Source organism: Macaca nemestrina, chromosome 10 (assembly GCF_043159975.1).
Source record: "Macaca nemestrina isolate mMacNem1 chromosome 10, mMacNem.hap1, whole genome shotgun sequence".
Taxonomy (NCBI): Eukaryota; Metazoa; Chordata; class Mammalia; order Primates; family Cercopithecidae; genus Macaca; species Macaca nemestrina.
This window is the reverse complement of record NC_092134.1, coordinates 93,286,191-93,312,707: the sequence shown is the minus strand read 5'-3', so window position 1 is coordinate 93,312,707 and position 26,517 is coordinate 93,286,191. Positions and strand designations below refer to the sequence as shown.

The 26,517-nt window shown below is 43.6% G+C and overlaps 1 protein-coding gene across 1 annotated transcript in view; it reads left to right on the top strand.

Annotated features, from left to right (window-relative positions):
- The window catches only part of LOC105470179 (mucin-19), a 191,360-nt gene that overhangs the window by 87,690 nt on the left and 77,153 nt on the right, over positions 1-26,517 (top strand). Inside the window, exons 55-65 of the mRNA XM_071071871.1 lie at positions 1,550-13,960; positions 16,598-16,663; positions 16,770-16,823; positions 19,105-19,131; positions 21,214-21,267; positions 22,737-22,781; positions 23,030-23,083; positions 23,507-23,560; positions 24,706-24,759; positions 25,381-25,434; positions 26,293-26,346. Of these exons, the coding sequence (XP_070927972.1) occupies positions 1,550-13,960; positions 16,598-16,663; positions 16,770-16,823; positions 19,105-19,131; positions 21,214-21,267; positions 22,737-22,781; positions 23,030-23,083; positions 23,507-23,560; positions 24,706-24,759; positions 25,381-25,434; positions 26,293-26,346 (12,927 nt within the window). The remainder of the gene's footprint in view (positions 1-1,549; positions 13,961-16,597; positions 16,664-16,769; positions 16,824-19,104; positions 19,132-21,213; positions 21,268-22,736; positions 22,782-23,029; positions 23,084-23,506; positions 23,561-24,705; positions 24,760-25,380; positions 25,435-26,292; positions 26,347-26,517) is intronic.

The window sequence follows — 26,517 nt, the reverse complement described above, 5'->3', positions numbered from 1 at the left end:
GTCGTATGGAAGGGAACCTTCTGGAAGGATTGGAGCCATCAAGGGTTAGTGAACTCTTTTCTGCTCTACCCAAGTAGTTGAGTTTTGCTGGAAACATGTACCCATACACACACAGACACACCGCTGTGCAGATCCATGTCTCCACAGATCCAAGGTTTCCATCTTTATCTGGTTATTTAGTGGTATTCTTGATATATTAGGATCTTCAGAACCAGAGCCTTCTGGGTGATACTGGATTTCCCTTTATGCGCACACCTGTTCTCTGAGTCTTCCCCATATTAGAAAATGTTACCATCACTGACTCAATTCACTCAGGTAAAAATATTATAGTCATCCTTGATGGTTCTCTTTTTTTTTTTTTTGTACCTCCCATATCTAAACAAGGCCTGTTAATGCTACTTCCAATACATATCCTGACCCTATCCACTATTCTCAGTCTCTTTTATCACAATTTTAACCCAAGCCACTCATAAATTATCTGAACTTCTGAAATTACCTCATAATTGTTCTTCTTAATTCTATAATGCACCCCTGCCATGTATTTTCTACAAAGTGTAAAGAGGGATTTTAAATGTATATCAATTCTATGCTATTTCTCCCCTGTTTAAAATTATAGCCCCTTGCATTTAGAAAAATCTTCAATCTCCCTCCCTGATTCATAAACATTTCACTTGCTCCTATATATCTGACCTTAACTTATAATATTCCCCACCTCAGCTCCCATTATCCAGCTATACTCAACTTCTAGCTCTGCTTTTCTAGCAAGCATAGCTCCATTAGACTTACGACCTTTGTACTGGCTGTTACCTCTGCCTGGAACGCCATTCGCCTAGAGCTTCACTAGTAGGTTGCTTCTTGTTATCAGACTTCAAAATAAAGAGCATCTTCTCAGAGAAGCCTTTACTATCCAGACAGTCTAAAATAGAATATTCCATTTGCTTAGTATCAATTCACTTTATATTAATGCTCTGAAGCTTTTCTTGTTTGTGAATTTGGTTATTGGTTGGCTAGTTATTTTATTTATGTCTACCTCTCTCTTCCCACTAGAATGTCCCATGGAGCAGAGAACCATTTATCTGCATCCCCTTAGAACAGCAACTTAATCTTGCTTTAGTTTCTATTTTATAAAAAAGTAATATTATGTATCTCATAGAATTATTCAAATGGTAAAGTGAGGTGATACTTATAAGTTGCTGACAACTTCTTTGACACACAATAGGGATATTGGATAAATTATTTTTATGAAAATAAACAAACAGAAAGAAGTTATGCTAGAGCTGGCACAGTGAAGATCACTGTGGTCCCAGGTACTCAGGAAGATTACTTGAACCCAGGAGTTTGTGATCAGCCTGGGCAACAAAGTGAGACTCTTTTTGTTAAAAGAAGTTACAATGTAGCAAAAAGAAAAGTATGAAATAATATGGTGGTTATGGAGATGAAGAGGTATAAAAGCTGTACTAGAGAAACAAAGCCACACGAGTCTTAAAGGTTAACCAAGGACCAAGATAGCTATTAACATCATTCTACTTTGACTATGTGTTTGTGACAGGGGCAACTGGATCATCAACTGGGGAGACAGAGACAACTAGACCATCAGCTAAATTAACAGGGAATTATGGACAATCATCTGAAATACCAGGGACAACTAAATCATCATCTGATGTTTCAGGGACATTGGGGCCATCAGATATAACATCTGGACCATCAGTTGCAGTGACAAGGACTTCTGAACAATCGTCAGGAGTCACAGAGACATCTGAACTATCACTTGGAGTATCAGGGACAACTGGGCCATTAGCTGAAATATCAGGGACAACCAGACCATTAGTTTCAGGATTAAGGACAACTGTATCATTAGCTGGAGGATCAGGGACAACTGGACCTTCATCAAGAGAATCAGTGACAACTAGACCATTAGCTGAAGGTTTAGGGACAAGTGGACAATCGTTTACAGGATCAAGAACACCTGGATTATCAGCTACAGAACTAGGTACAACTGTGTCTTTTACTGGAGGATTAGGTACAAGTAGATCATCTGCTAGAGAAATAGGGACAACTGGACCATCAGCTGATGGGTCAGGAACAACTGGACCATTTGTTGTGAGATCAGGGACAACTAGATTATCAGCTGGAGTGACAAGAGCAACTGAAACATCACCTGGAGTGACAGGAACAACTACACGATCAGTTGAAGACTCCAGAACAACTGGACCATCTGTTCTAGTGACAGGAACAACTGGACAATCAGGCCAAGGATCAGGGACAACTGGAAAATCTATTATAGAATCAGGACCATCTCTTGTAGGATCAGGGACAAATGGACCAACATCTGCAGGATTAGGAACAACTGCACCATCAGCCAGAAGATCAGGTACCACAAGACCATCAGTTGGAGGAACTGGGACAACTGGACAATCAGGTGCAGAATCAGGAACAACTGAACCATCAGCTAGAGTGACAGATGTAACTGGAACATCAGCTGAAGTATCAGGAAGAATTGAACCATCAGCTACAGGATCAGGTACAAGTAGACCACTAGGTGAAACAGCAGGTACAACTGTACCATCAGTGGAAGGATCAGAGGCAACTGGACCATCTGTCATTGGATCAGAAACAACTAGACTATCAGTTAGAGGACCAGGGATAACTGGAACTTCATCTGGAGGTTCAGGTGCAACAAGATCATCGGGTGGAGGAATGGGGACAACTGGACAATCAACTGCAAGATCAGAAACAACTGGACCACTTTTTGGATTGACAGAAACATTTGGACAATCCTCTACAGTGACTGGGACATCTTCAAATTCAGCTGGAGTAACAACATCTGAAGAATCACCTGGAGTGGCAATGACAACAGGACTATTGGTTGAAGGGTCAGCTACAACTCGACCACCTCTTTTAGAATCAGAGACCACTGAATCATCAGCTGGAGTGACAATGACATCTGGACAATCAGCCAGAGTGACTGGGGCAACTGGACCATCAGCTGGAGAGACGGGAACAACTGGACCATCAACTGAAGGATCAATTGCAACTGTACCATTTATTATTGGATCAGAAACAACTAGACCATTATATATAGGATCAGGGACAACTGGAACTTTATCTGGAGGTTCAAGTACAACAAGAACATCAGATGGAGCAACAGGGACAACCAGAAAATCAACTGCAAGATCAGAAACAACTGGACCCCTTTCTGGATTGACAGGAACATCTGGGCAATTGGCTGGAGTGACTGGGACATCTTCAAAATCAGCTGGAGTAACAGTGACATCTGAAAAATCAGCTGGAGTTGCAGCGACAACAGGATCATTTGTTGAAGGATCAGTCACAACTGGACCACTTCTTTTAGAATCAGAGACAACTAGATCATCAGGTGGAGTGACAGTGACATCTGGACAATCAGCCAGAGTGACTGAAACAGTTGGAGCATCAGCTGGAGTGATAGGAACAACTGGACCATCAACTGAAGGATCAGGGGCAACTGGACCATCCGTTGTGGGATCAGGAACAACTAGACCATTAGCTGGTGAATCAGGTACAACTGAATCATCAGTTGGAGTGACAGGGACAAGGCCATCATCAGGAGGATCAGGGACAACTGAGTCATCATCAAGAGAATCAGCAACAACTGGACCATCAGATGAAGGATCAGGAACAACTGGACTATCACCTGGAGTGACAGTGACATCTGGACAATCAGCTAGAAAGACTGGGACAACTGGAGCACCAGCTGGAGTTACAGAAACAACGAGATCATCTGTTGTCAAATCAGGGACAACTGGACCATCTGTTACAGGAACAAGGACAACTGTAACTTCATCTGGAGAATCAGGTACAACAAGATCATCAGGTGGAGAAACAGAGACAACTGGCCAATCAGCTGTAAAATCAGGGACAGCAGAATCATTTACTGGGTTGACAAGAACATCTAGGCAATCAGCTGGAATGACTGGGACATCTGCACAATCAGCTGGAGTGGCACTAACAGGTCATTTTGTTGAAGGATTAGTGACAACTGGTTCATCTACTGTAGGATTAGAGACAACTAGACCTTCAGCTGTAGGATCAGGAACAACTGGACCTCCTGTTGTAAAAGCACAGACAATTGGACCATCAGCTGGAGTAACAGTGACATCTGGACAATCAGCTAGAATGACTGGGGCAACTCGACCATCAGTAGGAGTGACAGGAGCAACTGGACCAGCAAGTAAAGGATTAGGGACAATTAGACCATCTGTTGTAGGATTAGAGACTACTGAACCATTAGCTGAAGGATCAGGGACAACTGGATCACCTATTGTAGGAGAGACAACTGTACCATCAGCTAGAGTGAGAGTTACATCTGGATATTCAGATAGAGTGACTGGGGCAACTGAACCATTGGCTGGAGTAACAGGAACCACTAAACAATCTGTTGTAGGATCAGTGACAACTGGACCATCAGTTACAGGAGTAGAGACAACTGTAAAAACTTCATCTGGAGGATTAAGTACAACCACATCATCAGTTGGAGGAACAAGGACCACTGGACAATCACCTGAAATATCAGGGGCAACAGGACCATTTACTGGATTGACAGGGACATCTGCACAATCAGCTGGGGTGACAATGACATCTGTCCAATCAGCTGGAGTGGTAGTAACAACAGAACTAAATGTTGATGGCTCAGGGACAACTGGAAAATCTCTTGTAGGATCAGGAACAACTGGATTATCAGCTGAAGCTATAGGGACAACTGGACCATCAACTGAAGGATTAGAGAAAACTGGACCATCTATTACTGGATCAGGAACAACCATACCATTAGTTACAGAATCATGGACAACTGGAACTTCATCTGGAGGACAGGGTACAACGAGTCTATTAGTTAGAGGAACAGAGACAACTGGACAATCAGTTTCAGGATCAGCGACAACAGGGCCAGTTACGGGATTAACGGAAAACTCTGGTCCATCAGCTGGAGTGACAGTGACACCTAGACAATCACCTACAGTGACTCAGACAACTGGGTCATCAGCTGCAATATCAGGAACCACTGTACAATCTCTTACAGTATCAGGGACAGTTAGACCATCATCTGGACAAACAGAAAAAACCGGATCATCAGTTGAAGAATCAGGGACAGCTGAACCATCAGCTGTAAGGTCAGGGACTACTGGTCCAACAGCTGGAGTGAAACATACAAATGGGCCATCATCAGGTGGAGTGACAGGGATAACTGGGTCATCACCTGGAGTGACGGGGATAACTGGATCATCTGCAAGATCAGGGACAAGTATCCCATCTGCTGGAAAAACAGGAACAACTAGAACATCAGTTGAAGAATCAAGGACAACTGGACCATCAGCTGGAATAACAGGTACAAATGGACTATCAGCTGGAGTGACAGGGATAACTGGATCATCACCTGGAGTGACAGGGATAACTGGATCATCTGCAAGATCAGGGACAAGTATCCCATCTGCTGGAAAAACAGGAACAACTAGAACATCAGTTGAAGAATCAAGGACAACTGGACCATCAGCTGGAATAACAGGTACAAATGGACTATCAGCTGGAGTGACAGGGACAACTGGATCATCACCTGGAGTGACAGGGATAACTAGATCATCTGCAAGATCAGGGACAAGTATCCCATCTGCTGGAAAAACAGGAACAACTAGAACATCAGTTGAAGAATCAAGGACAACTGGACCATCAGCTGGAAAAACAGGTACAAATGCACTATCAGCTGGAGTGACAGGGACAACTGGATCATCACCTGGAGTGACAGGGATAACTGGACCATCAGCTGGCATGACAGGAACAACTGGACCATCAGCAGAAGTGACAGGAAAAACTGGACTATCAGCTGGAGTGATGGGGACAACTGGTCCATCAGCTGAAGTGACAGGGCTACCTGTAGTATCAACTGGGGTGACAGGGACAATTGGATCACCAGCTGGAGTGACAGGGACAACTGCAGTATCAGCTGGAGTAACAGGGACAACTGGACTATCAGCTGAAGCAACAGGGATAACTGGACTATCAGCTGGGGTGACAGGGACAACTGGACTATCTGCTGGTGTGACAGAGACAATTGGACTATCAACTGGGATGATAGGGACAATTGGATCATCAGCTGGAGTGGCAGGGACAAGAAGACTATCAGCTGAAGTGACAGGGACAACTGGACAGACAAATGGTGTGACAGGGTCAACTGGACTGTCACCTGGGGTGACAGGGACAACTGGACACTCAGTTGAAGTGACAGGGACAATAGGACAATCTGTTGGGGTGACAGGGACAGCTAGATCATCAGCTGGAGTGACAGGGATAATTGGACTATCAGCTGGACTGACAGGGACAAGTGGACTATCAGCTGAGGTCACAGGGACAACTAGACAGTCAGCTGGTGTGACAGGGTCAACTGGACTATCAGCTGGGGTGACAGGGACAACTGGACAGTCAGCTGAAGTGACAGGGACAACTGAACAATCTGTTGGAGTGACAGGGACAACTAGATCATCAGCTGGAGTGACAGGGATAACTGGACTATCAGCTGGAGTGACAGGGACAAGGGGACTATCAGCTGGGGTGACAGGGATAACTGGGCTATCAGCTGGGGTGAGGGGGACAACTGGACAGTCAGGTGAAGTGACAGGGACAACTGGACAATCTGTTGGAGTGACAGGGACAGCCAGATCATCAGCTGGAGTGACAGGGACAATTGGATCACCAGCTGGAGTGACAGGGACAACTGAACTATCAGCTGAAGCGACAGAGACAACTGAACAATCTGTTGGAGTGACAGGGACAACTAGATCGTCAACTGGAGTGACAGGGACAACTGGACTATCAGCTGAAGCGACAGGAACAACTGGACCATCAGCTGAGGTGACAGGGACAACCAGACTATCAGCTAGAGTGACAGGGACAACTGGACAATCTGTTGGAGTGACAGGGACAACTAGATCATCAATTGGAGTGACAGGGATAACTGGACTATCAACTGGAGTGACAGGGACAAGTGGACTATCAGCTGGGGTGACAGGGATAACTGGACTATCAGCTGGGGTAACGGGGACAACTGCAGTGACAGGGACAATTGGATCCCCAGTTGGAGTGACAGGGACAACTGGACTATCAGCTGAAGCAACAGGGACAACCAGACCATCAGCTGAGGTGACAGGGACAACCAGACTATCAGCTGGGGTGAAAGGGACAACTGGATCATTAGCTGGGGTGACAGAGATAACTGGATCATCAACTGGGGTGACAGGGAAAACTGGATTATCAGCTGGAGTGACAGGAAAAACTACAGTATCAGCTGGAGTAACAGGGACAACTAGACTATCAGCTGAAGCAACAGGGATAACTGGACTATCAGCTGGGGTGACAGGGACAACTGGATTATCTGCTGGGGTGACAGAGACAATTGGACTATCAACTGGGGTGACAGAGACAATTGGATCATCAACTGGAGTGACAGGGACAACTGGACAGTCAGCTGGTGTGACAGGATCAACTGGACAGGCAGCTGAAGTGACAGGGACAACTGGACAATCTATTGGAGTCACAGGGACAGCTAGATCATCAACTGGAGTGACAGGGATAACTGGACTATCAGCTGGACTGACAGGGACAAGTGGACTATCAGCTGTGGTGACAGGGATAACTGGACTATCAGCTGAAGTGACAGGGACGACTAGACTGTCAACTGGGGTGACAGGGAAAACTGGACAGTCAGCTGAAGTGACAGGGACAATAGGACAATCTGTTGGAGTAACAGGGACAGCTAGATCATCAGCTGGAGTGACAGGGATAACTGAACTATCAGCTGGAGTGACAGGGATAACTGGACTATCAGCTGGAGTGACAGGGACAAGTGGACTATCAGTGGGGGTGACAGGGATAACTGAATTATCAGCAGAAGGGACAGGGACAACTGGACTATCATCTGAAGAGACAGGGAAAACTGGATCATCAGCCGGAGTTACAGGAACAACTGGACCATCAGCAGAAGTGACAGGAGAAACTGGACTATCAGTTGGAGTGACGGGAACAACTGGCCCATCAGCTGAAGCGACAGGGCTACCTGTAGTATCAGCTGGTGTGACAGGGATAATTGGATCACCAGCTGGAGTGACAGGGACAACTCGGCTATCAGCTGTGGTGACAGGTATAACTGGACTATCAACTGAGGTGACAGGGACAACTGGACTATCAGCTGGGCTGACAGGGACAACTGGACTATCTGCTGGGGTGACAGAGAAAATTGGACTATCAACTGGGGTGACAGGCACAATTGTATCATCAGCTGGAGTGACAGGGACAACAAGACTGTCAGCTGGAATGACAGGGACAACTGGACAGTCAGCTGGTGTGACAGGGTCAACTGGACTATCAGCTGGGGTGACAGGGACAACTGGACACTCAGTTGAAGTGACAGGGACAACTGGACAATCTGTTGGGGTGACAGGGACAGCTAGATCCTCAGCTGGAGTGACAGGGAAAACTGGACTATCAGCTGGACTGACAGGGACAAGTGGACTATCAGCTGTGGTGACAGGGAAAACTGGACTATCAGCTGAGGTGACAGGGACAACTGGATTATCAGCTAGGGTGACAGGGACAACTAGACAGTCAGTTGGTGTGACAAGGTCAACTGGACTATCAGCTGAGGTGACAGGGACAACTGGACAGTCAGCTGAAGTGACAGAGACAACTGGACAATCTGTTGGAGTGACAGGGACAACTAGATCATCAACTGGAGTGACAGGGATAACTGGACTATCAGCTGTGGTGACAGGGAAAACTGGACTATCAGCTGAGGTGACAGGGACAACTGGATTATCAGCTAGGGTGACAGGGACAACTAGACAGTCAGTTGGTGTGACAAGGTCAACCGGACTATCAGCTGAGGTGACAGGGACAACTGGACAGTCAGCTGAAGTGACAGGGACAACTGGACAATCTGTTGGAGTGACAGGGACAACTAGATCATCAACTGGAGTGACAGGGATAACTGGACTATCAGCTGGAGTGACAGGGACAAGTGGACTATCAGCTGGAGTGACAGGGACAACTGGACCATCAGCTGGGGTGGTGGGGACAACCGGACAGTCAGCTGAGGTGACAAGGACAACTGAACAATCAGCTGCAGTGACAGGGACAATTGAATCACCAGTTGGAGTGACAGGGACAACTGGACTATCAGCCGAAGCAACAGGGACAACCAGACCATCAGCTGAGGTGACAGGGACAACTGAACTATCAGCTGGGGTGACAAGGATAACTGGACCATCAGCAGAAGTGACAGGGACAACTGGACCATTGGCTGGAGTGACAGAGACAACTGAATTATCAGCAGAAGTGACACGAACAACTGGACTGTCAGCTGAGGTGACAGGGAAAACTGGATCATCAGCAAGAGTGACAGGAATAACTAGACCATCAGCAGAAGTAACAGGGAAAACTGGGCTATCAGCTGGAGTGATGGGGACAACTGGACCATCAGTTGAAGTGACAGGGACAACTGGATCATCAGCTGGAGTGACAGGGACAACTGGGCCATCAGCTGGAGTGACAGGGACAAGTGGACTATCAGCTGCAGTGGCAGGGACAACTGGCCCATCAGCTGAAGCAACAGGGCTACCTGTAGTATCAGCTGGGGTGACAGGGACAATTGGATCACCAGCTGGAGTGACAGGGACAACTCAGCTATCAGCTGTGGTGACAGGGATAACTGGACTATCAACTGAGGTGACAGGGACAACTGGACTATCAGCTGGGGTGACAGGGATAGCTGGACTCTCAGTTGGGGTGACAGGGATAACTGGACCATCAGCTGGAGTGACAGGGATAACTATAGTATCAGCTGGAGTAACAGGGACAACTGAACTATCAGCTGAAGTTTCAGGGATAACTGGACCATCAGCTGGGGTGACAAGGACAACTGGACTATCTGCTGGGGTGACAGGGATAACTGGACTATCAGCTGGGGTGACAGGGACAACTGAACAGTCAGCTGAAGTGACAGGGACAACTGGACAATCTGTTGGAGTGACAGGGACAACTAGATCATCAACTGGAGTGACAGGGACAAGTGGACTATCAGTTGGGGTGACAGGGATAACTGGACTACCAGCTGGGATGACAGGGACAACTGAACAATTAGCTGAAGTGACAGGGACAACTGGACAATCTGTTGGAGTGACAGGGAAAACTAGATCATCAACTGGAGTGACAGGGACAAGTGGACTATCAGCTGGGGTGACAGGGATAACTGGACTATCAGCTGGGGTTACAGGAACAACTGGACAGTCAGCTGAAGTGACAGGGACAACTGGACAATCTGTTGGAGTGACAGGGGCAACTAGATCATCAGTTAGAGTGACAGGGACAATTGGATCACCAGCTGGAGTGACAGGGGCAACTATTTCATCTGCAAGATTAGGGACAAGTATACCATTAACTGGAAAAACAGTAACAACTAGAACATCAATTGAAGAATCAATGACAACTGGACCATCAGCTGGAATAACAGGTACAAATGGACTATCAGCTGAAGCGACAGGGACAAATGAAATACCAGCTGGGGTGAGAGGAACAACTGGACAGTCAGCTGAAGTGACAGGGACAACTGGACAATCTGTTGGAGTGACAGGGGCAACTAGATCATCAGCTGGAGTGACAGGGACAATTGGATCATCAGCTGGAGTGACAGGGACAATTGGATCACCAGCTGGAGTGACAGGGACAACTCGGCTATCAGCTGTGGTGACAGGGATAACTGGACTATCAGCTGAGGTAACAGAGATAACTGGACTATCAACTGGGGTGACAGGGATAACTGGACCATCAGCTGGAGTGACAGGGACAACTACAGTATCAGCCGGAGTAACAGGGACAACTGGACTATCTGCTGGGGTGAGAGAGACAATTGGTCTATCAACTGGGGTGACAGGGACAATTGGATCATCAACTGGAGTGGCAGGGACAACAAGACTATCAGCTGGAGGGACAGGGACAACTGGACTGTCAGCTGAAGTGACAGGGACAACTGGACAATCTGTTGAAGTGACAGGGACAGCTAGATCATCAGCTGGAGTGACAGGGATAACTGGATTATCAGCTGGACTGACAGGGACAAGTGGACTATCAGCTGTGGTGACAGGGATAACTGGACTATCGGCTGGGGTGACAGAGATAACTGGACCATCAGCTGGAGTGACAGGGGCAACTACAGTATCAGCTGGAGTAACAGGGACAACTGGACTATCAGATGAAGTGACAGGGATAACTGGACTATCAGCTGGAATGACAGGGACAACTGGACTATCTGCTGGGGTGACAGAGACAATTGGACTATCATCTGGGGTGACAAGGACAATTGGATCATCAGCTGTAGTGGCAGGGACAACAAGACTATCAGCTGGAGTGACAGGGACAACTGGACCATCAGCTGGTGTAACGGGGTCAGCTGGACTATCAGCTGGGGTGACAGGGACAACTGGACAGTCGGCTGAAGTGACAGGGACAACTGGACAATCTGTTGGAGTGACGGGGACAACTGGACTATCAGTTGGGGTGATGGGGACTACCAGATCATTAGCTGGGGTGACAGGGACAACTGGTTCATCTGCAAAATCTGGGACAAGTATACCAGCAGCTGGAAAAACAGGAACAACCAGAACATCAGTTGAAGAATCAAGGACAACTAGACCATCTGCTGGAATAACAGGTACAAATGGACTATCAGCTGGAGTGACAGGGTCAACTGGACTATCAGCTGGAGTGACAGGGACAACTGGACTATCAGCTGGAGTGACAGGGACAACTGGACTATCAGCTGGAGTGACGGGGACAACTGGACTATCAGCTGGAGTGATGGGGACCACTGGACTATCAGTTGGAGTGACAGGGAAAACTGGACTATCAGCTGGAGTGACAGGGACAACTGGACCATCAGTTGGAGTGACAGGAATAACTGCACTATCAGCTGGAGTGACAGGGACAAGTGGACTATCAGCTGGAGTGACAGGGAAAACAGGGCTATCAGCTGGAGTAACAGGGAGAACTGGGCCTTCAGCTGAAGCAACAGGGAAAACTGGACTATCGGCTGGAGTGACAGGGATCACTGAACCATTTTCTGAAGTGACAGGGACAACTGGACTATCAGGTGGGGTGACAGGGACAACTGGTTCATCAGCCAGGGTGACAGGGACAACTGGATTATCTGCAAAATCTGGGACAAGTATACCATCAGCTGGAAAAACAGGAACAACCAGAACATCAGTTGAAGAATCAAGGACAACTAGACCATCAGCTGGAATAACAGGTACAAATGGACTATCAGCTGGAGTGACAGGGTCAACTGGACCATCAGCTGGAGTGACGGGGACAACTGGACCATCAGCTGGAGTGACGGTGACAACTGGACTATCAGCTGGAGTGACGGGGACCACTGGACCATCAGCTGGAGTGACGGGGACAACTGGACTATCAGCTGGGGCGACACGGACTACCAGATCATTAGCCGGGGTGACAGGGACAACTGGATCATCTGCAAAATCTGGGACAAGTATACCATCAGCTGGAAAAACAGGAACAACCAGAACATCAGTTGAAGAATCAAGGACAACTAGACCATCAGCTGGAATAACAGGTACAAATGGACTATCAGCTGGAGTGACAGGGTCAACTGGACCATCAGCTGGAGTGACGGGGACAACTGGACCATCAGCTGGAGTGACGGTGACAACTGGACTATCAGCTGGAGTGACGGGGACCACTGGACCATCAGCTGGAGTGACGGGGACAACTGGACTATCAGCTGGGGTGACAGGGACTACCAGATCATTAGCCGGGGTGACAGGGACAACTGGATCATCTGCAAAATCTGGGACAAGTATACCATCAGCTGGAAAAACAGGAACAACCAGAACATCAGTTGAAGAATCAAGGACAACTAGACCATCAGCTGGAATAACAGGTACAAATGGACTATCAGCTGGAGTGACAGGGTCAACTGGACCATCAGCTGGAGTGACGGGGACAACTGGACCATCAGCTGGAGTGACGGTGACAACTGGACTATCAGCTGGAGTGACGGGGACCACTGGACCATCAGCTGGAGTGACGGGGACAACTGGACTATCAGCTGGGGCGACACGGACTACCAGATCATTAGCCGGGGTGACAGGGACAACTGGATCATCTGCAAAATCTGGGACAAGTATACCATCAGCTGGAAAAACAGGAACAACCAGAACATCAGTTGAAGAATCAAGGACAACTAGACCATCAGCTGGAATAACAGGTACAAATGGACTATCAGCTGGAGTGACAGGGTCAACTGGACCATCAGCTGGAGTGACGGGGACAACTGGACCATCAGCTGGAGTGACGGTGACAACTGGACTATCAGCTGGAGTGACGGGGACCACTGGACCATCAGCTGGAGTGATGGGGACAACTGGACTATCAGCTGGGGTGACAGGGACTACCAGATCATTAGCCGGAGTGACAGGGACAACTGGATCATCTGCAAAATCTGGGACAAGTATACCATCAGCTGGAAAAACAGGAACAACCAGAACATCAGTTGAAGAATCAAGGACAACTAGACCATCAGCTGGAATAACAGGTACAAATGGACTATCAGCTGGAGTGACAGGGTCAACTGGACCATCAGCTGGAGTGACGGGGACAACTGGACCATCAGCTGGAGTGACGGTGACAACTGGACTATCAGCTGGAGTGACGGGGACCACTGGACCATCAGCTGGAGTGACGGGGACAACTGGACTATCAGCTGGGGTGACAGGGACTACCAGATCATTAGCCGGGGTGACAGGGACAACTGGATCATCTGCAAAATCTGGGACAAGTATACCATCAGCTGGAAAAACAGGAACAACCAGAACATCAGTTGAAGAATCAAGGACAACTAGACCATCCGCTGGAATAACAGGTACAAATGGACTCTCAGGTCAAGTGACAGGGACAACTGGACCATCAGTTGGCACAACCACTGTAACAGGCAGAACAGGAGAGCCAGGAAGTGAGGTTACAGTCCCTGAAGGCAAGTCTAGTTAGCTAAAGATAGGTCATTTAATATGAACCACGTAATTTTTGGTCTTCCAGACTTGAATCTGTGTAAATTTATCACAATTAAATATGTTATTAAGAACTCAAATTGGTGAACAATGAGGGGGCTTTCCAGAATATTAGACTTTTTGGGTTTATGTTTTCATGGGGGCTACTGTAGGTGTTGGCAAGGGATGCACAGCTGGAGCACCAGACTCTGGGGCCACTACAGTTGGGAACCCAGCAGGCATGGCTCACCTGGGTACTCTGGTGTGGTTCAACATAAGCCTGGCTAAGACCTCCAATTATGATTGTAAGATGAATCAATTATGATTTAACCAATGACCTAAATTGGGGAGAAATGATTAAGAGATGACCTAGATTTATTGATATCTAAATTCGAATTTTACATAAGGGGCAGTAAGTTCATTATATTTACTAAGATGAACCATGTAAAGCTGATAATCAAGTAGTGCTTTAACCAGGCAAAACTGAAGAACCATATGTAACCAGCCCTGGAGCAGATGAAAGCAGGACCAGATTAACCACACCTGGAAAATCAGGCAAGTGGGGTTGGAAGAATTTGGTCTCAACTGTAGCTCAACGTAAGGTTTTCTTTTTCTTTTTCTTTTTCTTTTTCTTTTTCTTTTTCTTTTTTTCTTAAGACAGAGTCTCACTCTCACCCAGGCTGGAGTGCAGTGACAAGATCTCAGCTCACTACAATCTCCACCTCCCAGGTTCAAGCAATTCTCATGCGTCAGTCTCCCAAATAGCTGGGATTACAGGCACGCACCACTGTGCCCGGCTATTTTTTTATTTTTATTTTATTTTAGTTTTAGTAGAGACAGAGTTTCACTGTGTTGGCCAAACTGGTCTCGAACTCCTGACCTCAAATGATCTGCCCGCCTTGGCCTCCCAAACCGAACATAAGGTTTTCTGGTCAATGTAATTATGGTAATGAGTATATTGTAAATAAGGAAATTAGAAAGTCAGATCCAAATCATCTATTAGGTTTGTGCAAAAGTAATGGCAAAAACCATAATTACTTTTGCACCAACCTAATAGTATTTAGGACCTTAAATTTTGTTAGGTGTTTTAGGACTAGGATGGAAGGAAAACAAATTATCTGTCTTTACAGTGCTGATTTTATCAGGAAACAAACCTTACATGAAGAAGCTTAAAGAAAATATTTCAGCACTTTTTGGGCAGCCAGGAACTGTTATGAGATGTGTAAACATGTCACTAATTTTCACAGCAACTACTGAGATAAGTGCTATTTTTGTTCACATTTTCAAATGAGGAAGTCAAGGAGAAGTTTAGTTAGCTGCTGTAAGTGATAATGTACACCAGGAAGGTCTGTCCTCAGAGCCTATTCCTTACCTTCTACACCATCCTCCCTCGTGTGGCAGTGGGTATAAACTAGAGCAGAAAGGAAATATATTCCCTGGAGGGGATATCTCGATGGAGTCTCAGATATGCCAAATGCCAACCTCCCAAAGAAAATCAGATTAATGAAAAGTCTACTATACCAGAAGTATTTGGACATTTTCTATTATAACAGCAGTGTCTCACATTTACTGTTTAATTAAATGTTGTTTAATTATTTTTATTGTCATCTGTGTGTCAGGCACTGTGATAAGTGTGTGGGCACAGAAGTGAATGAGTCTGACAGGGTCACTGCTCTCAGGACATCCTGTCTAGTGGGGGATTTAGCCAGTAAGAGAAAAGTATCTCAATAGTATTAAAATTAATGTTAAGTGCTAAGAATAAGGTGAGGGTGCCAGGAAAGTGACTTTCCACCTGGTGTCCCAAAGAATGAAGAAGCAGTAGTCAAAGAGGATAAGACAGGGAGGGAAATGCTAAGAAGAGCTCCATGGGGGAAATCACAGGCTCTTAGAAAGTTTAAGGTGGAAAGAGGCCAGGGTTCCCAGTGCCCTGTTAGGAAGCCAGAGGGTGTACAAAATAAGCCCAGAGAAGTCAGAAGGACCCTGATCACATAGAACAGAGCCTTGCCACACACGTTAAGGGTTGTAGACTTGTTGCTAAGAGCTGAGGGAAGTTAACTGAAGATGTGAGACAGAAGAGTGACATGATCAGGATTCCCATTTTTAAAAGATCAGTAAGACTGCAAATGTGAAGAATTGTGTAAGGCGAGAACGGAAGCAGAGAAATTTTTTAGGAAGTTATTGCTCAATCAAGGTAAGAGGCAATGGTTTAAAATAAATTATGGTGGTGGATGGAAAAAAAGGGAAAAGTTCAAAACCTATTTTTGGAGAACCATCAAGGGGATTTGGCAGTGGTTTGATGGGGATTTTGTTAAGGGTATTTTTCAGGTTAATATTTAGTTGCTGGGATGGTGTTTCTATCAATTATTAAAATAGGGACTGTGAAGGAGCAGCAGTTTGTGGTGGGAAGATCATAGGTTCATGTTTGAAAGTTGAATTTGAGATGTTAGGGAGAAGTCCATATGAAAATTTTGAATTATTCTACTAAGATTCTTTTTCATTTGTTTTAAATTCAGCTACAACTGGAGTGCCTGCTGCAACTTCCCTAGGAGCTGAAGGTGAAAGCATAGCTTCCACATCAGGTACTGGAACTACAACTGGGCTCAAAGTAGTTATGTTGATAAATATCTGGATAGTGCTTCAATAAAATAAGAACACTGCTCCTGACTTTATGCTTTTTAATCTCAGTTGCCACGGGAGCCATCCCTGGGTCAACAATTGCACCAGGAAGTACCACTACTGGTAAGTAAGCAGGGGGATGTCAGATGTGTTTTTGATTTTTTTTCATGCTCATTGCTTATTTTAAAACAGCAATATCATTAATAATAATAATGCCAGTTAATTACAATGTCTTTAAATATATTATCTCATAAATTACTTGAATGAACATGATTATCTCATTTTGCTCATGAGGAACTTAGGCAAAGATATTACCTAAGTTGATAGGTTTCTACAGCACGCCAAATGGTGAAATCAATATTTTTCTTGATTGTTTATTGATTCCAAAACTGTGCTCTTCAATGTGATGCCTTCCTTTGCTAAAGCAAAATATACAGTGATATTTAATTACCCTTCAATAGGCTGGGTGCAGTGGCTCATGCCTGTAATCCCAGCACCTTGGGAGGCCGAGACGGGTGGATCACGAGGTCAAGAGATGGAGACCATCCTGGTCAACATGGTGAAACACCATCTCTACTAAAAATATAAAAATTAGCAGGGCATGGTGGCGCATGCCTGTAGTCCCAGCTACTCAGGAGGCTGAGGCAGGAGAATCACTTGAACCCAGAAGGCGGAGGTTGCAGTGACCCGAGATCAGGTCACTGCACTCCAGCCTGGGCAACAGAGCGAGACTCCATCTCAAAACAAACAAACAAACAAACAAACAAACAAAATCATCAATAAAGCTCGCTTTTAAAATTACAAAGCTTAAATGTTTCCCATTTCTAACTAAAAGAATTGGAGCAGCAGGTAAGAAAAATAAGTTTTTTAATGTAATAAACTACAGCACTTCCTATTCTGAAATAAGATTCGGAGAATTTTATTTGACAAAACTATAACATTATTGTTTTATAAGTCCAAATTTTATAACTTTCCTTTTTAAAAAAAGATTCACAAATACTTACAGGGCAATTTCTTTTTCCTAACACTGAGTAAATTAACAGAATTATTATTTCAAGGCTACAGTATATTATTGTTTAAGGTTCTCAACTAGTAATATACTTAGTATGACAGTACTTGAGAAATACGTCATTTCTCAATGTGCAAGTCCCTAACAGAACCCAGACTCTAATGACTACATTGCTCATTAATAGTTTAAGGAATAGAATGCTTACCTTTTTTTTTTTTTTCTGATGAAGATTTATGCCACATTATTGTAACTACTGTTATAAAGTCTCCTGTGTAAATTAATTTTACCAACTGATCGCTAGAAAATAATTCAATAATTTAATTCAAACTAAATTTGTATTAATTATTTATTCAATCTATGGTTATGCAAATGTAAACAAATTGGCATGATTCATATTATATATTGAGCAACATAATTATAAGTTAACACATGGCCACAAACAGGTAGCCATTGGGACACAGTGTGTAACTATTGAGGCACAGTATGTATTTTATCATTTTTGGCATTTTATAATTTCAAGACAGCTTTAATTAAATGTAACCAAATAACAATTACCTGTGTATAAATATTTTGCTTGGAAAAAAGGCAGTGTTTTTTTTTTCAGTTTGATAATCTGTAATCATAGAAATCATACATGATTCTTTTTTTTTTTTTTTTTTTTTTTTTTTTTTGAGACGGAGTCTCGCTCTGTCGCCCAGGCTGGAGTGCAGTGGCGCGATCTCGGCTCACTGCAAGCTCCGCCTCCCGGGTTCACGCCATTCTCCTGCCTCAGCCTCCCGAGTAGCTGGGACTACAGGCGCCCACAACCGCGCCCGGCTAATTTTTTGTATTTTTAGTAGAGACGGGGTTTCACCGTGGTCTCGATCTCCTGACCTTGTGATCCGCCCGCCTCGGCCTCCCAAAGTGCTGGGATTACAGGCGTGAGCCACCGCGCCCGGCCACATGATTCTTTAAAAGAGCACTTTACAATATGTCTCACAAGAGAACACTTAATCTGACTTAAATTTCTAAGATAAGCCTCTGTGGGAAATAACATCTGTTTTTTAAACAAAATTTAATTATCAAGGCATTTGACCCACTGAAGCAAATTTTTTAAAGGAAATTCAAATAAATTCTTTAATTTAAATATGGATTTAATTTATCCTTTAGTAAGCTCAGTTAGAATTCCACCACAACTCATTGTAGGTAAGCTGAAATTCAATGACATGAAAATTTATTTCTGTACAATGTGCTTGAAATATAATTTCTATTTTTTTCCATTTGAGCACTGAAAAACATTTAAAGGATTGTGTGTGACATGCTTCTCAAATTATAACCTAACATACAAATTAATCTTTGTAAATGGAAATTAATCAAATATATACATTTATAAATATATTTGTTTTTAAATTTCAGTGCCATCAAAACAGCCTGAAGTAGCAGGTGAGAAAATATGAGATTATAAATGTGCATTTGAAAAAATAATGTTACATTAATGGAATAGAACACATGGTACCAGAAGTCTTTATTATCTGATTAATAAAACATGAACTTCAAATTTGATTTTTGTAGCATAGGGCTTTTGATTTTTCTATTCTCATGTCTTCTTAAATCATAATAAAGGTGTATTGAATCCTTTATATAATACTTAAATTCTACACTGATTGTATACAAGTATACAAACTCAGACAAACCAAAAAAACTCCCAAAACATCTCCCCTATTAAAAAGAGGTAGCACCATATTTCTCAGCATATTAATAGTCACCTACTATTTACAAGAAAACTATTTAGCTTTTAATGTATCCTGGTATCTCTTTTTTAAACTTAAAAACAGTTTTAAAAGATAAGCAAAAGTAGCCGACTTTTTGTTGTTGTTTTGGGTTTTTTGTTGTTGTTGTTTCGTTTTTGGAGACAGGGACTTGCTCTGTCGCCCAGGTTGGAGTGCAGTGGCACGATCTTGGCTCACTGCAACCTCCAACTCCTCGGTTCAAGCGATTCTCTTGCCTCAGCATCCTGAGTAGCTGGGATTACAGGTGTGCGCTATCACGCCCGGCTAATATTTTGCATTTTTTTTAGTAGAGATGAGGTTTCACTATGTTGGCCAGGCTGGCCTCAAACTCCTGACTTCAGGTGATCTGCCCCACTCGGCCTCCCAGAGTGCAGGGATGACAGGCATAAGCCACCACAGATGGCCTAGAAGCTGATTCTTTAGAATATCTCACTTTGAAAAAAAAAAATTTCTCCTTCTGATCCTTTTAGCGCTTACATTGGAATATAAGTTCCATGAAAACAGGCATTTTTGTCTTATTTTTCACTGATTTAAAACCTCTTTATGGCCCTTATCTGATGAGGTGATTGATTTCAATACTTGTCTCCCTGATCCACTAGATTCTACCTTTGTTGAAAGGGGACCAAGTCTTATGTATCATTAATGTCTTACCTGGGGAGCTTTGCATATAACGAACACTCAGTACAGCTGAAATATGTTTAGCTTTCATTCACTATTTCATTTGGATAATGTAGGCATTATTTTCCCTAATTTGCTGGTAAGGAAACTGAGGTTCAGAGATTTTTAACCTGTTTAAAACCACACAACTCTTTTGATTCCAACACCTGAGCTCTTTCTACTCCTCTACATTTCCTTTAGTCTAGACTATTGTAGGCAAGTTTCCTCTCTTCTAGTTTTCTCTATTCTCAGATGTGTTCTATCTGAAACAGCAGTCAGTGGTCCTCTATTGACTGTTATCTCTGTTCATATCATTTCTGTCATCAATCCATGGTAGCAGCTACCCATTTCCCTTCAAGTAAATTCTAAGTGCTTTAGTGTAATATTAGAGCTTTTGGAGACTCCATCTACTTTCCAAAGTTCTCATTAGCCCCCTTTACATAACAACTTTTAGCCTCACTTGAATTAGTTGGTGGCACTGTTAGAAGTTCCTTTATAAAATGTTACAAACTGATCACTAGGAAGTTGTTTTCTCACTGAATTTGAGCTAAATTTCCAGTTATTTTTCACTCATTCTATGTTTATACAACACATATTGCTATGTTTCCCTAAACCTTGGCTCTCACTATGTCTTCTGCCTGATGTTCCCTTCCTGGACTTCACATAGACAAATCCTAAGCAATAGTAAAGATCTAGATGCTGTCTTTTCCAGAAAGCCTTCTTTGACCCCATTAAGGAGTAATGCTCAGCAGTTTCTCGTTGCCTCAGGTACTCAGTATAAACTGTCTTTTGTAGTAGAGAGCTAAGGCATACTGAGATCAAACTAGGTGAACACAAGAGAAGATCATCTTTCATCTTTGTCAGGGAAGGCCAGGAAAGGACGTCTCAAGTAGAGAACGTTGCCACTCCCTGTGATTTACAAATGGAATAGTTCAAGAAGAAAAACTCATAGAATTATAGATTTTTTAAGTACCCAGAAAAGGCTACTTGTTATAGCAAAGAACACACAGATGGCATCTAGATTCAGATGTTCTCATGGCAGAATGAGTCAGTGACCTCTGGACTTTTTGTGTTTCAGGTACCACTGGGGTAACCACTGGCACAACTCTTGCCCCTAGAAGTTCTAACACAGGTGAGAACAAGCTGAGTGGAATCTTCCCATTGGAACTTCTTTCAAGGAGCTATCTCCTCAGGTTTTATTTCTAGGCAAAATTATCACTATAATAATCCCAAATCCTTAATGTCTTCCCAATTGTGTCTTTGTTCTTTTCCTCATCCTCAGAGGCCACAAGTTCCTAGGAGGAAGTAGAATCTCTGCAGGTGGAATAGCTCCAGCTCAGCCTGCTAAGCCATTACTGCATTTTTGATCATCTTTCATTAAGCAGTGTTGCCTAAAATGTAGCCACACTACTTTATTCCATAAACTAAACCTTTTAAAAATGCAAAACAGTTACTAGGTAATAAATGTCAAGCTTGAGGAGCCTGACTTCCTTCTACCTCAAGGAGCTCATTCCATGCCCTAAGAAGTCAAGTCCCTGGCCACTGGATATACATGTACTGAGAAAACTTCCATTTCCAAGCACTGAATCTCAAAGACACTAAAGCATCTAGAATGTTGTCAGAAAATTTGCTATAAGAAAGAGATGCTACATTGGAAACACAGATAAATTTTTGCCATTGGAAAGCTCAAAGAAAGCGCATCCTAATATATTGTAAGAAATACTCATTTTTGAAAAAGCAATGCCCTAGTCATGGCATGTGGACCACCATTTCTTTATTTCAGGAACTTTTGGTAGTATTTCTGGGAAAACCCTCAAACCTGGAACTTATGTCTCAGTAAGTCACCACATACCAGGACATCCTGGAGGGAGCCACTTAGGTAATACAGTTGACCCAGCATGCTTTTCTTTTTCTTTTCTTTCCTTTTCTTTTCTTTTCTCTTTTCTTTTCTTTTCTTTTTTCTTTCTTTCTTTCTTTCTTTCTTTCTTTCTTTCTTTCTTTCTTTCTTTCTTTCTTTCTTTCTTTCTTTCGTTCTTTCTTTCTTTTTCTTTCTTTACTTTCTCCTTCCTTCCTTCCTTCCTTCCTTTCTTCCTTCCTTCCTTTCTTCCTTCCTTCTTCCCTCCCTCCCTCTCTCTCTCTTTTCTTTCTTTCTCTCTTTCTTTCTTTCTTTCTCTCTCTCTCTCTCTCTCTTTCTTTCTTTCTTTCTTTCTTTCTTTCTTTCTTTCTTTCTTTCTTTCTTTCTTTCTTTCTTTCTTTCTTTCTTTCTTTCTTTCTTTCTTTCTTTCTTTCTTTTTCTTTCCTTCTTTGAGATAGGGTCTCACTCTGCTCCCTAGGCTGGAGTACAGGGGCATGATCTTGGCTCACTTCAGCCTTGACCTCTTAGGCTCTGGTGATCCTGCCACCTCAGCCTCCCAAGTAGCTGGGACTACAGGCTCTTTTTTGTAGAGACAGGGTTTCACTATGTTGCCCAGTCTGGTCTCCAACTCCTGGACTCAAGTGATCTGCCAGCCTCGGCCTCCCAAAGTGTGGGATTATAGATGTGATCCACGAGACCCAACCGTCCAGCATGTTCTTACTTCATTCCTTTCTTTTCTTTCTCAGAGGCTACAACTGCTACAGGGACTCCTGGAGCAGGACTGTCAGGCGGTGAGTGTTCTCATTCCAAGACTTTGGGTTCTGTTGATTCATTGTTTGGGATTGCAGCTTAAAACAGAAGAATACGAAGGTTGAGGACACATTTTACGCAAGGCTAAGTCAAATTGTGAATCCCTCTGAAACTGACATTTTCATGACCCTCCGACAAGTGTGCCTGAGTCCTGGCTTTCAGAACTAGTTCTCTGAAGTCAGGAATGAGACCATCATTGCTTTAAAGTTCACACAATTTTTTTCCACAGGCACCACTATCATTTCTTCTGAAGTCAGTACCAGTTCAGAAGTTTCCAACACAGGTAAAATTCCATAAAGAAAATGTAGGCTGGCTCTTACTCGTTTATGAGTTTTGTGCATGTGTATGTGTATGCATGGGTATGCTTTAGGGATGACATGAAATCAACCACAAAAGTATCACAGAGATATTTATAAAGAACTTTATCTTTCATTTTCCTTCCTCTGTAGTCATCCCTGGTACACCAGGAAGACATAACAGGAAGTGAAACAGGCAGGCATGAAATGAGCCCCCATCCCTCTGTCAGCAGACTAGAATGTAAGGGTGTTCACTGGCAAGTTGCCTGTGAATAAATGGGCCAAGGAGATGAAATGAGAGAAGGACACTCTTAATTTAGCATTTGCACCGTTTATAACATTAAGTCCTGAGAAATGCCCTTTTAGTTGCTTCCATGATGAATTTGCTAAATTTGCTTTTCTTGTTTTAGGTATCACTGGAGTAGGCTCTGAGACATCTGTTGAAACAGGAATTTCCAACACAGGTAAAGTTGAAAGAAAACCATCTCTATGGATGCGCAGATGAAATGATGTTTTTTGTAGGTTGTTCTGATGAATAACACAAAATCTCTCTTCCCTCTATCGCAACTCCCCAGAATTTACAATTCCAAATCATGTCTCAGAGGCCACAATTTCCGCAGAACACGTTGGCACCACTGAAGCTTCATTCACAATAGGCGAGAAGGAGCAACTCATGTCTTTCTTGTTATCACTGATTTTGACGCTCATAGCGAGACTAGAGAGAGGAGGATTCTGGAAAGCAGTTTGTATTTACTTTACTAATATACTACGTTTTTGGCCAACAAATTCTTTATAAGTTTAGACAGACATTTTTCCAGAAAAGCTACTAATTACAGAGTGCAGAATCATACTTCTAATCCTGGAAGATAGGACAATTATACTGATTGTTCTGAGTAACTTCTGCTGTGAGATTACAAACATTAGAAGCTTTTAGAAGAGGAGGGGGTGATAAAACTTGCTGAGAAACACAGAGGAGCTACAAGAACCCAGGAAACACACCTGCCCTGTGTTAGTGCTTCCTTTTCACAAATGAAGAGCTAAATATTTTCACAACGTCTGGAGTTCTCAGCACACTCATGGCATTCTCAGCAACCACCCCACAGCAGGCACCACTCTTGCATCTGACAGCCAAGACACAGGGAGGAGAACAGGGGAGCATGGGAGAAACCCACATTGTCCTCCTGACCGAGAATACTAGGAAGATTATCACAGGTTGAGAACATTGTCACTTTGGTTGCTTTGGTAATAAAATGGTTAGTAAGAAAATACACAGGGCTCATCATCAGGGAAGAGCTAGGGAAAGTGCTAGTTAGATATAAGTTAGGTTTAGATTCTTTCTAGAGGCAGGTCTGTAGGAAAGAAAGATTAATCACCATGGTGATCCCAGTCCTCTTGGTGTTTCATCTACGACTGGGGTGGCTCCTGGCACAACCCTTGCCCCTGGCAGTTCCAGGACAGGTGAGTCTGCAGGTTGGCAGGGAACTCTTCAGAGCTCCTCCCATAATTTGATGTCTTCTCTGGTGCTTGTCTTTTTAAGAGTAATATCTTATTCATTTCATAGTGATTGAATATTTTTCAAATATGTCTTTTCTGTTTTTCTGTCTCTCAGAAGTCACAACTTCCATAGGAGGAAGTACATCAACAAGAGGTGGAATAGCCACAGGTGAGCATTGCTGGGTCATTGCATTCATTTGCCAGTAATATTCAATAAAGACTGTGGTGCGAAATGAATCCATGTGACTGGATTCTCCCATATTGAGTACTGATCAAGAAATTACCGTTGTTCGTTGATGAAAGGTCGGAAACTCAAATTTCATTCTTATTTCCTGTGCTGTAAGCAGGTTCTCTTTCCACACCCAAGGCAGTCATCAGTCATTTGATTGACAGTTACATAGATGATCTAGAGATAGCCCCCATCTCCCTGTTTCAGAACTCTAGAAAAAAAAGACTCGATAAGTAAAAATGTCTTTGGTAGATATACTGTGGGAAGGATATTATATGAGAAATACACAGATGTCCTTTTAGCATTCAAAACCCAGTTTACTGACATATTGAATAAGAATATAGATTTTATCAATCTATTTGCTTGTTGCCCATTACCCACTTTCTTAATACCATGGTGGCTTCTCTAGAGAGACTCTGGAACTTGGGAATGACAACACAGGATAGTCCAAAAGCATACTGGGCTGCTACACCTTGGCTGCTCAGACGACAGGCTCCTAGGGCTACATAACCCTGTATGTCTTCATACTGCAGTCTTTATTGTTGCTTTATTTTCTCTCAGAAGCCACAGGTTCCTCAAGAGGGGTCAGGACCACTGGATCAGAAGCTCCAGGAGGTAAGCTTCATCAGTCCCAGGCCTCAGAATTGTCATCCTTGCCCTGTTGTGGAGTGCTGAGGTGAACACATAAATGAGAATGAGGGCCAAGGAAAGACAATTACTTCTTAACTGGAAGCACAACATGTATTCTGATCTTCTGAGTTGTTCTGCTAAAGAATTTCAGAAACTGGTTGTATTAGTTTATTCTCACAGTGCTTTAAGGAACTACCTGAGACAGGCTGTATGGAGGCGTGGCTGGGGAGGCATCAGGAAACTTACAATCATGGTGGAAGGCGAAGGGGTAGCAAGTACATCTTCACTTGGTGACAGGAGAGAGAGAGTGAAAGAGAAAGTGCTACACACTTTTAAAGAAGCAGTTCTCGTGAGAACTCACTATCACAAGAACAGCAAGGGGGAAATCCAGCCTCTTTGATCCAATCAGCTCCAACCAGGTTCCTTCCCCCAACACTGGGGATTATAATTCAACCTGAGATTTGAGTGGGGACTGAGAGTCAAACCTTATCACTGAGTTATCTAAGTCAGGCATTGCTCCATTTCCTGTGTGACAACTTTAGTACTCTGGACACCTGGCTGAGGCCCACTGACCTGCAGCAGCCTCCTCAGAACCCCCAATTCTTTCATTCTGCCCCTCATGATTCCAAAGTACTATCACCTGCTGACATCTATTGAACATATTTATTACACTTGTTTATTTTCTGTGTTCCCTCTCCCACAAATGGAAATCTCACAAGGCAGAGACCATTGTTTGTTCTTTTCACTGAGAAGAGAATGTCAGGTACAAAGGATTGCTTACAGCATATAAGATGAGTGACAAGTATATGCTTATTTTGAGTGTCACTCTGTTTACTTCAACAGCTACGACCACGGTTTCACCTGTTACCAGCAGCAGTTCACAGAGTCCCAAGCCAGGTAAGATGAACTACTTAAAATCACCAGCGGGAGGTATAAATATCTCATAGAAGTATATTATTATACATCCGATTATCACAATATTGTCAATTACACAAACAAGAACATTTAGAATGTTCAAGACATTTTTCCTCCTCCAGGAACACCAGGAAACTACATCACTGAAAGTGA